The 14,321-nt window shown below is 38.9% G+C and overlaps 1 protein-coding gene and 1 long non-coding RNA gene across 5 annotated transcripts in view; one reads left to right on the top strand and one right to left on the bottom strand.

Annotated features, from left to right (window-relative positions):
• GLIS3 (GLIS family zinc finger 3) overlaps window positions 1–14,321 on the bottom strand; it is a 481,201-nt gene that overhangs the window by 63,326 nt on the left and 403,554 nt on the right. For all 4 annotated transcript variants that reach the window (XM_077966125.1, XM_077966126.1, XM_028835186.2 and 1 more), the window contains one exon: window positions 9,211–9,355. In XM_077966125.1, the coding sequence (XP_077822251.1) occupies window positions 9,211–9,355 (145 nt within the window). The remainder of the gene's footprint in view (window positions 1–9,210; window positions 9,356–14,321) is intronic.
• On the top strand, window positions 1,508–12,429 carry LOC144334711 (uncharacterized). The gene is made up of 3 exons (XR_013404861.1): window positions 1,508–1,674; window positions 8,679–8,920; window positions 11,369–12,429. It is a non-coding gene; the product is annotated as an uncharacterized LOC144334711 (long non-coding RNA).

Here is a 14,321-nt window from a genome sequence, read left to right as displayed (position 1 = left end):
CAATAAAATGATAAAACCCGCATGTATTACATGATCCTAAACTGTCTTATAATACATTCTCCTCTTTAATTCATTTCAATTAATCAACTTTACGGATGCCTTGATTTCACTCAGTCATTCTGATGAATGTCTCAGATGTAAGTATAAAACAGGACTGGCAAACCTTTGTTTTAAAGGAGCAGACAGTAAATATTTTAGGCTTTGCAGGCAAGAGGCAATGTTCACATTCTTCAGGCAACCGTTCTCACCTAAAGGCTAATAACTTAAAACAATTTTTTACATTAAAAACTGCTAAAACCATCCTTAGTTCTCAGGTCATGCAAAAACATGGGGCAGGCCAGATTTGGCCTGTGGGCCATAGTTTGCTGATTCCCAGTGTAATAACCATTGCATGCTAACTACTAAGAACCATCATGAAAAGACTAGGGAACTGTTTTTGAAATATGAAAACTAAATTTGAGGTAAGCAACAGTCAAGAACAGCTTTTTTAGACACCTTAGAGTATATTTTGAGATAAATGACATGGACTGGAAGAGCCTATTTACAAAATGACCTCAGGATAGGGGCCACACCCCAGCAATACCAAAACAAGGAGTGTGTAAAATTGCACTGGCCAAGGCCATCAATCCCATTTCTCCTTTTCTCCACCTGCCTAACTGTCACAAATTCACTGTTCATTAAATTCATTTTTCAAGCAGGCAATGGCACTCTGTACAACCAGTATAAGCATACTTCTACTCTTCATGGCAACAAAAAAAAAAAAGTCTCATTTGCAGATCAGAAAATGGGCCTTAGAATACAGAGGCACCAGTCCTCACCTTGACTTAAATTCTTCTTGGAAGGAACTCTTTATGTCAGCACATCTGTTACTGACTACCAAGTAGTAGCACCCAGCATAAAAGACACGGATAGAAGGGTTTCTATTCACTGCCACAGACACTGACTTGGTTCACAAGTAATTATCTAAGATTTTAAGCAAAGGGGAAAGAAAAAAAGAGAAAAGAACGTGAACATCTGCCAACTGCCGGGCAGTGTCCTAAACTCTTTTACGCTATCTCATTTAGTTCTCGTAACAGTCCTATGAAGTCAGTATTATCATCATTATAGAAAAGGAAACATAACCTCCCCAAACTGAATATCTAGGGACTGGAGATCCGGAATTGGACTTTAGATTTAGCTCCATGTTCTTTCTGGCATAGCATGCTGTCTCTAACAAAACAAACCAACAAAACAAAACAAAACAACAACAACAACAATACTATTTTTGAATGACCAAACCCTAGTAACCATCAATACACAATTTTGACATTGTGAATATGGGGGCATTGCCACCCCAGTGATGGGTTTGTAATCCCAATTTGTTTTTCTTTAGAGAGCTGCAGTAGATTTCTTTAATTAAAAAATGCCATGTGAACTACTGGCAAAGTAGTGGAATACGAAATGTAAAGAAACATATTACAGTTTTCTTTTATTCTACTGAATGATGTTGATTATATTCCCAAAATTTTAGGCTTCCACTTTTCCAGAAGAAGAAGAAGGAGGAGGAGGAAGGAGGAAGGAGGAAGGAGGAAAAAAGAAGGAAGAAGGAAGAAGGAGGAAGAAGGAGGAAGAAGGAGAAGAAGAAGAAAGTAGAAGGAGGAGGAGAAGGAGGAGGAAGAAGAGGAGGACAAGAAGGTAGGTAATCGGTAATCTGTGGCACCTGTTCTCTAATTTTCAGAACTATAGCATGTATTTTTATAGTATTTAGATAAAAGCAACAATAATTACAACTACTAGACGCTGAACACTTACTATGTTTAAAGAACTCTTTATGTAATTTAATCCAGCAATTGATCGCACTAAGAGGAAAAGTTAGGTTACAGGAAGAAGTATCATTTCCATTTATAAATGTTACATTTGAGCATAGATTGGCTAAACCTATGATCACAGGGATTGTACAAAACATAGTCAGTAATGCAATTTAAGAAAAAAAAGCCGCTGCCATGGTGCATGCTTGTAATCTCAGAACTTTGGGAGACCAAGGCAGGAAGATAACTTGAGGCCAGGAGTTTGACATAAGCCTGGGTAAGACCTTGTCTCTACACAAAATAATTTTAAAAATAAATAAGCCAGGTGGGGTGGCACACACCTGAAGTCTCAGCTACTCAGAAGGTTGAGGCAGGAGGATCACTTGAGCCCAGGGGTTCAAGGTTACAGTGAGCTATGATCATACCACTGCACTCTAGCCTGAGTGGCAAAGTGAGATCCTGTCTCAAAAGAAAAGACACAAAATACTGTCCATTCTTGCTTTTTGTATAGCTATGACTCTGAACTGCGTTAGTCCTCCAGAACTATGAATCCTAGATCATTACTTTCCCAACTGCAAAATCTTCTAGGGTAGCTGATGCGTCGCATCTTTCATGAAGTACATCCACTTCTCAGAAATGTTTGATAGGTATCCCTGTTAACCAGCTTGAGGAGCAAATTCCTATGCGCGTTGATGAGACTACATCCCATTTTCTTCTTAATCATGAAGAGTTCCCTTTTCTGAAGCCACTCACTCCTAGAAGGCAGAAATAAGGACTTTCTCTATGTCCCCACGGAAAAGCTTCCAGTGAAGCTTACAGACCCCTCACTTCCTAAGGTGGGGCTAGGTGTTAGTAGAAACTCCAGGGTAAGACTCGACTCTGAAATCCAGAGCTGATGGGTAGTGAGTGTAGAAGCAGGACACGAGCAGCTAAGTTCACTAGAGAGAACAGGACTGGAGTCTCAGGAGCAAACCCAGGTCACAGCTAGAACCAGGGAGTTCTGGAAGCAAGGCAAAAGCAGCGTGGAAATTTAGGTAGAAAAACTAAGACTCCAAGAAGGCAGCTGCAACTTCTGATGAATCAATGCCTGCTGTGAAGGCAGCGTTAATGGTTTGAGTCACGGCCAGGGCACCTGAGCAGGGCAGATCAGCCCATGACAATATTGAGGAAGATACCATAAAAGCCAGTCTTCTGGGACACTGCTGATAGCTGTGTAGAATGAATAAATTCCACAATACTCTCTCTATTCAGTGCCTGCAATATGCTCTCTTATTACTGTAAAATATGGCAAGTAATATCCAAGTTATAATTCATTAATGTCCCTTAATTTAGAGTCTTTGCTATTGTTAACATTGTCAGTACCCATACAAATATAAAAAAGATGAAATTTCACTGTGGCTACAAACACCCTGAATATGAACAGTTTTTTTTTTTCTTTACTCTTCACATGAAAGAGACATAATCATCTATGTTTTTCTTTCCTTGGAAGGTAAATTCAGTTGAAGCAGAAAGTCAGAACTTTAGACTCAGCAGTCTGGTCTATAACTTCTTAACCATAAAAAGTATTAGCTTCTCATTTCAGAAATTCTATCCTGAATTCTCTGTTTTGCCACCCTTAAGACCTGCTTCAGGTACACCTCAAAGTATAATAGACCCAACCTTCTCTTCTCATATTCCAGTTGATTACTGGTGAAATTATACTCATTTAACTTTTATTTTAAGTTCAAGGGTACATGTGCAGGTTTGTTATATAGATAAGCTTGTGTCATGGGGGTTTGCTGTACAGATTATTTCATTGCCCAGGTATTAAGTCTAGTTGTTTTTCCTGATCCTCTCCCTCCTCTCACCCTCCACCTTCCGATAGAAATAATAATATAAAAATAATCAATACTTTTCCCAATAAGGATAAAGCTACAATTGCCCAGCCTCACTACTTGCCTCTCCTCCTCAATGAGGTATGGAATTGTTTTTGCTCACCCACAAAAATATTTTTACAGCAAAACTTGCACATATTGTAAAACTGGGTATTTCAGCTTAATCTTGCATGAAAAACTAACATGAATACAAGGGAATAAGTGGATATGAAAAATTGAAACACCAAATTAAGCAGCCTGCAAACATATAAAGGCATTAACATTAGCTGCATACATGCAAATGTGCCCTGTGCTGGCTGGGAATCAGAATCTTCATTTTCTTCAGCTGAGTGGTTATGAGATCTCATTCTTAATCAAAATATGAGCAGTGCCATTATAACGCTGCTGTGGGGTGACAAGCAAAATATCCACCTATAGGTTTTATGTAGTGAGAAACAGAAATAGACACTACAGTGCAATTCTAATTCTAACTCCTCCCAGTCAAGATTCAGGTCATGTTTTCCCAGAAGTCATATGCCTACATTTTATGATCCAGAGCAATGGCTTTCAAAGGGTGAAAACATTTGACCAGCAGCAGCACCTGGACCAGCAGCACCTGGTGGTGTCACCTGGGAACTTGTTAGAAATGTCTGGCAGAAATTCAGATTCTTGGGACTCACTCAGACCTTCTGAATCAGAAACGCTGGGGGTGGGGCCCAGCAAACTGTATTTTCACAAGATTTCCAGGCGATTTGATGCATACTGAAGGACTGGCTCAGGACTGGGGGGGGCACAATTAACAGGTTAAAACGACCAGTGCCTACAACAGAGAAGTATGAGGCTTGCTCCTGACCTCAGCATTCTCCAATCTTGCTCGGTGGACCATCCACAGATGCAAGAGAGGTTACAAAAACTGCAAGGTTTTGATAGCAGTTCAAAGGAATGCTTCACACAGACTTTGCCAAATGTTTACCTTTAAATCCCTTTTGTGCCCCAAGTTTCCACCTCCTTCTGACCAATTCCAAAACTGTTCTGCTGCTTTTTCACCTTTGTAAATTCCAAGCAAAGCAGTGCTTTTGAAGTTAATGCAAGTAATAACTATGCATTTTTATAATGCTCTATGTCTTTTTAAAGACTTTTACATAGTTATGTTGTTTAATCTTCACAACTCTCCTATAAAGTTTAACCTACCGGGAAATGTGTGTGGTAGTTTAGAACCCTCTAATAAATCTCTAACTTAATAACCATTTTTTGAGAACAGACTATATGAGGCACTTTTACAGAAAATTATTTCTAACACAACTCTGCAAGCCGTCCCATGACAGCAAATATACCCAATTTAAGAATGTAGAAAACGTACTAAAACATATACCATAAAATTACATTAAAATGAAATATTAACTATTTCACAAATTTATGTTAAATCCTGTATAGATTTTTATATGGTGCTATTTATTATAAAAAGTAATAATATTGTAAGAGAGAAGCCATCACCTCCCAGTCAGGAGGGTAGAGGGAAGAGAACAACACATGACTTCAAATAATCCTCCTCCCAAAAAAGTCTTTTTCCTTCTACATTTCCCTATATTATCTGAAAAAAACACCTATTTTTTTTTTCAGAAAAATCTAAGGTTACATTCAAAATTTGGATAATTCAACAGGACTTGTAAGCTCTAAACATAACAATTGTTTTATAACCCAATACAATTGGAATTAATAAAATTCCCTTCTTCTTGTAGATTTCTCTTGTTCCAGCTGTGTTAGCTCATCCTTGATGAGTAGTTTCTGTGGGACTCAAACATCTCAACCACACTGGCCTCTATGATGTCTTCATGGCTTAGGTCATCTGCTAAGGTCATGTTTTACTGAATCTGTAGTACAGCTTCTGTTTGAAAGGAGCCATAATTTTTGTGATCACTCATGGGACAGATGATCTTCCATACAGCATTCACTGTTAATAAATGGCCAAGACCAGGCACTGGTCCACACTGTCCATGATATCTCAGACTCACCAAGTGTGGGCTTCTATATACCATTAGTTCATCACAGGTGTTCACAAGAAGATCTATACAAGTACTGAGCCTTGAAAGTGGCATTCACACTTCGATCTACAGGCTATGAAATAGTCCCTCTTAGATTATCAGATAAATCACCTAAATTTACAGGCCTGGCCTGGGGCATTATTATATGGAACACAGAACCTTTGAACGAAAGGGCAAAGAAATATAAATGAGCCATCCTTGAGGCCTGCTCGTTGCTGCCTTGGCCTTCCTGTTAGGTTACAACATTGCTCTCAGGTTAGCTCAGCAGCAGGCTTGGAGAGCCCTGGGATTTTCAGAATAGTAGACAAGTAAACACTTTAATTTTATTAAAGTCATCCTCAGCATGGCCTCAAGTGATATTTGGCTACTTTAACCTGGGACACTATTATCTTTCACAGAAATAAAAGTATTTTCAGGCAATCCTTTCCAATCAAGCTCTGTATTTTCAACCTGACAAATTTGTTTCAATGAGGGAAGGCAACACTTCAGGAGATGTGCAAGACTGGTATGTTCCAGAACTGCTATCTTCCCTGTTCATCTTCATGCTATGCAAACTATCCTTCTCTTAGAATGTTATCAAGCATCATATACTTGACAAGAATTTCCATTGCAAAACCATGACTTCTTCACATCACAAGTCCTCAATCAGTGTGGCTTCTGAAAGATTATGGTGTTCAAAGGCAAATTTTACTGCCTCCTATTCTATGCCCATACATACTCAATGGGTTTCCATCAAAATATTTTTGTGATAAATTAATTTACTAGCACTTAAAGGTAGAAGTGACTGACAATCATTAAACAAATGTTTTCTTGATTTTGTATAATAGAACATAAAAGGGAATAACTCCAAGTACTTTTGCTATTTAGCCAAGTCTTAATCTTCATCAAATTGTCTTAACACTTCAGACTTTACATTTAACTAATTGATGAAGTTTCCTTTTGCACCTTTGGCATTTTCATGGTTTGGCTTCTTTCCATAGATCTAGGGCAAAGGTTTGCAGCGGATGTTAATATGTACTCCCGACAAGCACATTTATAGAACTTTAAAAGAAAGGCTTACAAATTTTGTTTTGTAATATTTTCCCCTGCCTGGTTCTGCCTCTTGGTTTGTTGACTACTCTCCAAAACAAAAGGCATAATTCATTTTTTAAAAGGAAGAAAGTGAGAAAGCAAAATCATACCTGAGGGAAGGAGGAATAAGGAAAGAAGTAGGGCTCGGGCGCGGTGGCTCATGCCTGTAATCCTAGCACTTTGGGAGGCCGAGGTGGGTGGATCACCTGAGGTCAGGAGTTCGAGACCAGCCTGGCCAACATGGTGAAACCAAGTGTCTACTGAAAAAATACAAAAAATTACCCAGGTGTGGTGGTTGCACATCTGTAATCCCAGCTACTAGGCAGGCTGAGGCAGGAGAATTGCTTGAACCTGGGAGGTAGAGGTTGCAGTGAGCTGAGATCATGCCACTGCACTCCAGCCTGGTTGACAGAGCGAGACTCCATCTTAATTTAAAAAAAAAAGGAAAGAAGTAGAGAGGGGTAAACTTTCACAGTGATAAGCTACCTGGAGAAGTACAATTCTGGGAACAAAGTTGAGCAAGATGGTCATCTGAGTGTTTCAAGTACTCTCAGAGTTACGGAAAATGTGGGTCAACCTGAAGACGCTCCACTGATGGCTGGAGCAACTTAGGTATCCTTGCCCCTTAGGAGGCAAACCTACCACAGCCGGAGGCTCAAATTCCAGAGCTCAACATCTTTTTGAGGACCAAATATAGAAAAGAGTCATGGACAAAAAGTGGACATTTGCTTGGAATGACAAAAACATTTCAAGCTGAACCTTAAAATATTTAAAACTCTAAAACTTTAAAAACACTACCAGACATATAAAAACAGACACCAAGACAAATGTGACGGTTTGGAAAATGAGCCATATGCTGTATGCTACATACAACAAAGGTACTAATGTTTTCCATAGATATGGATAGCATTGCTTCCCAAACCCATTGCCGAGAGGTTTCAATATAGCCAGACCAGCCCATCACTAGAAACCATTTATATTGGATGTTAGACCATTTTTCAGTCATTTCTGGTTAGCGTTGACTGTTGACTACTGGGTTCCAGGTCTTAGTAAGATCATAGATTTATGAACTAAAGTAGTAGGGGAATGCTTTACAGGCTGCTTAAAATTGTTTGTTAATTTAATGTGCTGAAATAAATGTTTATATATCAAATATTGAACAAATCAGACATACAAAAACAAAAGCTAGTCATGCTTTTTCATATACATATATATCTAATACAAAATATTTATGTATGTGTTGGTAACACTGCACATTGATATATTTGATGTGTGTATGCACCCGTACCTGAAACCTCTGTAAGACTGGTCAACGCTTCTTAATCTCATCTCCCTGTGTCTCAAAAAGCAGAGGCTATGTTGTCCCTAACAGTAAGTGCTTAAAGCAACTGATAAAGGTCCAATGGGCCATTATTAAGGCCCAGTTTTGATGACTGATGCTCTCAAAATATTTGCTTACTGCCTTTTCTCCCTGCATCTGAATCAACTGGGAACTGTCAAGTTTAAAACGTTATACAAGGATGTCTTTCTCCCATTCCACTGCAATGCATCTGTAAATTTTAAATTATAATGGCTTATTCATACTTTTCAAAAGAAAAAAACAGTCTGCTGCCAAACCTGGCTCTGGAATCAGATGGGGGTGGGGGTGGTATCTGCAACCCACAGAAAATAGAAAATTCTCATTGTCTGGAATGTGAAGCTGGTAAATCTTGTTTTTCATCTTCATAGCATGACTGTAAGAGTGTTCCATATGTAAGGACAATCACTAATTATGTTTGCATAAGTATATCACCATTACAGAGAGTAGAAAATGCATAAAAATCCAGGCTGACTAAAAGAAAAATAACTTCCTTATGGCATATTAATCTCTTCTTCTTTTTTTTTTTTTTGTTTTTTACTACATACATGTAATTTTCCAAATATAGTCACCTATTATTCAAACCTAGGCAGATGGAAGCTGGTCTGAGAGTGTCATCCCATCTCCTTTCCCACAACGGTTGGCAAACATAAATGAACATTCTTAGAAGTTGGTCTGCTGTTGTGAAAATTTCCTTAGAGACCTGGGGCTTCCTTTTAAAACATAAAGATGACAACTGTTTCATTAAGAAATCCACACGCAGCCTGCTACCTGCTTAAGGAGGAAACATTTCCTTCGACTCTAAATCAAGTGAGTAAATTTAACATACCTGTGAGGGTTGGGTGCACTGAATTTCTGGCAGAAGTCCACAACTAAAAGAGGTAATGCATTATTTTATTTTATTTCTTTATGAGAAAAAACAATCTGCTGCCACACCTAGCTCAGGAATCAGAAGGGGTGGAGAGCAATTTGCAGCCCATTGATAAAGAACAACACAGATGATCTTAGGAAAATTTTTTCTCACGGGAGCATTCCTTTCAACCAGAATAAAAGGCCTAAAGAAGGGTAGCTGTGGTTGGCTCTGCCTTTGCTGTCTTTACCTGAATAGAGGTCAGGCCCAGGTCCTGGGGAGCGTCCCACGGTCCCTTCAGCAGCAGCATCTCTAGGGGAAGTGGCCGGCTGCAGGGGCTGCACGCTGAGGCAATCCGTGAGCAGGTCTGGATGGAGCTCTGTGCTGGACCGCAACTAAGAGGAGAAAACGGAAGAGACATTGATAAGGAAAGCTAGTCCTTGGAATATTTTCCTGGGAAGGCATCATGCTCTATCAGTGCAACTCAACCCACAAAAATTTATCAAGTAGCAACTACGGGTAAGGCACAGAGTCTTAACAGAGTGTCAATAAAAGGGTCAGTTCTCCAATCCTAATAACACCTGGCAAGAGCTTCTGGAAAAATGTGGCTAGAGGCGGATTTGACTTCAGTCCTTGATATTTCCACTTACGGGAACTCAACTTCCTATTATACTTCCTTTTATTTGTTCTATATCTTATCAGAACTTGTAGCGATAACAACAACAAACTCAAGTAGACTTAATTCATCTTGGAAAGTGCTTTTAAAATAGAAACACTGTCATGAAAACATCCCAGAGATGATTAAGAAATGCCCATTGAGATTTAACTCCTATAGATTTTCCATGAAGGGAAAATACTCGGGTTAAATTTTAAAATATTATGGAACATGATTCAAAGATAAAACAGTGTGATTAACAGCAACAAAACTCCAACAGTAAGTTACATAAAAACAGAACAATTTAAGTCTTATACATTAAAGAGTTACATGTAAAAAAAGTCAAACAATAAAAAATGCTAAAATAAACTGTAGGTGAAAAGTTGTCTGATCTTTTAATGAATAAGAATTTTTTAAGTGTAATTGAAATGGAAAAAAACACAATGTAAGATTTAGTGACATAAAAATATTAACGCCCTGCTTGTACAAAAACATAATACCTTAAAAGCAATCTAGAAATATATTTGTTACAAATATTGCAAATGGTAATCATCTTTGGTATTTAAAGAGTGCGTGTATAAATTGATTTTATAAAAAGACTAAACCTTTAGATATAGAGCTAGAGTATGCTTATGCAGTCAACAAACATTTATTGAGTGTTTGCTACATACTTCTCTAGACCCTAGGAATGCTGACTGCTTTTGTCAAAGTTAGACTCTAGATGGGGAAGCAGATGATGAACAAATAAAATATATACAACCTCAGATGGTGATAAATGCTATGGAGAAAAGTGATGCAGAGAAGCGAGACAGTGAGTAGGAGTAAGGGATGGTGACTTTAGATAGGGGATATAGGAAAGCCTCTTGGAGATGGCATTCATAAAAAGCTTTGAAAGAAGTGAGGAATAAGCTGTGCAGACCTATGGGGGAAGACCCTGCCTACCCTGCGGTGTGTCTGGATGTTGTGCGGAGAAGTAAGAGTCAAGTAGGGTGAGCGTGGGGCCTGGGGCCTGGGGAAGAGAAATAGATGAAACCAGGGATGAAAGGTGGGGAGGTGGAAATGGGAAGGAGACGTTGGATAAAGCTTTGACATGAACAGAAACGGTTAAAAAAGAAAAAAAGGAGAAACAGAAATGACAATAAATGTGAAAAATGTTTGGCACACTTGCAAAGAAGTGCAATGTTAAAATGTCTTTTTACTTGCTGAATTATCAAAAAAAAAAAAACAGTAGTAGTGAAGGTACAGTGAGAGAGGCATTGTTCACACTGTTCATAGCAGTGAATATTGCTACAGTCTAGACGGTATGTGGTAATATGTTTTTCAAGGTCCAGAATTGAAATAATTTGATTCTAGAACTTGTCTTAAGGAAATAGCCAGAAATTTTAAAGAAGATTTTTACCCCCGCCAAAATACACACATATATATAATAATAAATAGCATTATATATAGCAATACCTAATCAGAAAATGTAACTTAAAATGTCTTAAATGTCTACAAGTAGGGCTAATCAATTATTTTACCTCAATTTGATGGAATATTATGTAACCGTTAAAATGATATTTATGAACATAAAAGCAAAACTCAAAGTTTTTTATATATATATATACACAAAATGATAATTACATAAAAATATGTAGATAAAATATCAGAAAGTAATGTAATTGAACATTAAAACTGAGTTTTGCTTTTAGTAGCACTATTACAAACTTATTTCCTTCCCTTTTTTAAAATCCTTTCTTCTGCTTTCTGTAAGGTCCTCTGAATGGGCTACACCATGGTGGAGCCATTGTGACCCCTGTGACCCACAAGTACAGGCCTCCTGGAGTCACAAAGGCTGGAGCAACAGGAGAACCACTAAAGAAGAAGAAACAGCTAGTACCTGCCTTCACTGATTAACAGACCCTGCAACATTCCACCATTCAGATATGTTCCCGCCCTACCCTAAAGAATCAATCGACCTTTGATACTATGCCCTGCGACCTCCCTCCACCTCGTGACTATGCACCTTGTGACATTCTTCCCCTGCCTGAAAAAACTGCCCCTAACTGTAACTTTCCACTACCTATCCCAAACCTATAAAACCAGTTCCACTCCCACCACCCCTCGCTGACTCCCTTTACAGACAGCTCGCTCGCACCCGAGTGAAGAAACAGCCTTACTGCTCACACTTAGCCTGTTTGGGTAGTCTCTTCAATTAGGCGCGCGCATAACACTTTCCAAATTTTCTATATTCCAATGATGTACCAAAGCTGGCTTGCACCAATCTGAGGTGTTAATTTTGTGCATCTTTTCCAAACCTTCCATGCAATGATGACAGACTGATAGCTTGAAATCGGTCATAGTGAAAGTATTTACACCATGGAAATTGGTAATTCTACAAATAGGCTTTTTCATCTAAAGAGCTGGTTGCTAAACATTACCAGCACACCACTGGCAATGACAATGACCAAATTCTGATCAGAAAGAAAGACAAACACACACATACACCAGTAAGTTACTATTTAGAAAGAAGTATTTCCTGGGTCTCAGAAAGCTTCATAAAGAGACAAACACATGCCCAGATCTTAGCCCAAGAATATGAAAGTGGCACAGTGACCCTAAACGTAAGGAAGGGACATTTAACACAGGTAGTGACTGAGACATAACTTTGTTGTAACTTCCTCAGCTGTGGCACATTGCAATCTCTGACCAGGACTGTCTGTATTAGTGCCTAACTCTTTCAGGACCTTTGGAAGGTATGTTTGTTATTTTGGTACTAACCTAACACATGGCATGTAAGAAAAACTGGAAAAAAAATTTCAAGGTTTGGAATGAGTTCTGGTGATCACTTTTAATTTATCTTCCATCATTAAAATATGATCTGGGGTCCATATGTTTTACTAAGGGCAGACATGGATGCTTCTCTGCTTTCTATTACCAACTACTCTAGGGTTTTACAGTTATCAGTACCAATGAGGTCTTTGCAAGGAATTTCACGGCTAGGGTTACTCCTGGCATCAAAGGCAGGCAATTCTTTCTTAGCTTCACTAAATATTCATGTTTTCCAACAGTGTGAGTCCATACAACTTTGTGGTGAGAGTTAATTTGGTTTTCTCTGGGATTAGGCATGGTTCTAGAAAGTGCTTCTCAAATTGAACAAGCTTAGGAACCTTAAGTTAAATTTCCAAAGGAGAGCCATATGCATAGAAATGCAGTCATGATATGGAAGTGTAGTATCCCTCCCAGATCTTCAGACCAGGAAAGGGGCTTTCAGATCCCTTAAGGTTTTTTTTTTTTTTTTGAGACGGAGTCTCGCTCTGTCGCCCAGGCTGGAGTGCAGTGGCTGGATCTCAGCTCACTGCAAGCTCCGCCTCCCGGGTTCACGCCATTCTCCTGCCTCAGTCTCCCGAGTAGCTGGGACTACAGGCGCCCGCCACCTCGCCCGGCTAGTTTTTTGTATTTTTTAGTAGAGATGGGGTTTCACCGTGTTAGCCAGGATGGTCTCGATCTCCTGACCTCGTGATCCGCCCGTCTCGGCCTCCCAAAGTGCTGGGATTACAGGCTTGAGCCACCGCGCCCGGCCTAGATCCCTTAAGGTTTTTAAGCATTCTCTAGTACAGGAATGATCTAAAGGGTGAGGCAGGAGGCACACAGCAGAATCTCTTGGGAGGGGTGTCTTTCAATGTAACATAGTTTTATATTTGGAATAAGAAGCCCAACTATTTATTTTTAAAAAATTGCATAATGTATATTTTACCAACATCTTTTTTTTTTTTTTTTTGAGACAGAGTCTTGCTCTGTTGCCACCAACATCTTCTTAGCTGTTAGGAATAAAGAAGATAGAGGGAAATTTTTCAAGGACAGGAGGGAGGGTCTTCACCTGTGGTTCCCAATCTTGGGGATGTATCAGAATCACCTGCAGTGTCCCAACCCAGAGCTGCTGATTCAGTAGGTCTGCGATGCAGTTCTAAGTTCCCAGGTGATGATGCTTCTATTGGTCTGGGTATTACAATTTTGGAGCCACTAGTCTCTAAGAAATTTTATGAGGAGAAACTAAGATTTTTCTGGTTATGGAAAGAGGAAATGAACTGTGGAAACAGCGAATTATAAAAACCTAGCATTTTTTAATGTACGAACAGAAACCTTGTTATCTCATCTTCCTTGATTAGCTGTGACTAATAAAGATCTTTCTGAAGTAGTGACTTTGGGCCTCTATAGTTAGCAGATACTAGGAAAAGTCACGGGAGGAGAGGATACCTACAAATCCTAGGAATGTCTGCAAGTCACTGGACTTGGAGATACTGGGAAGGTAAGTTCCAACTTATGCATGGATGAATGTGTCATGTTTTGTAGCTTGTTATCATCATAAAATATCTTGGCAATTTTCTAAGATGCCTCCTTGGGACATCTGGACCTTAAAAGTTTAGTGTTATCTCCTGTGAGAAGTAACCATTAAGCCTAGGGCCATACACACAAAAAAAACTATTAACTTTCCTATATAACACATCTGACTTTCTTCAGACTTCATAATAAAAAATGGTTAAATGCGGCTCATTTCTTAACAACTTGGATTGTATTTTCTTTCACAGGGATAAAAAAGGTTAAAAAATTGCAATCTAGTTTATTACCTGCTCTTAGCAGAGAGCAGAGGACTTGCCCTTTACAAAGTCTTGACTGCTCTTTGGAGAAAAAAATGGAATTTGAAACCACTGATTGTCAATTCACCT

Source organism: Macaca mulatta, chromosome 15 (assembly GCF_049350105.2).
Source record: "Macaca mulatta isolate MMU2019108-1 chromosome 15, T2T-MMU8v2.0, whole genome shotgun sequence".
Lineage (NCBI taxonomy): Eukaryota > Metazoa > Chordata > Mammalia > Primates > Cercopithecidae > Macaca > Macaca mulatta.
This window is presented reverse-complemented; position numbering and strand designations above follow the sequence as displayed.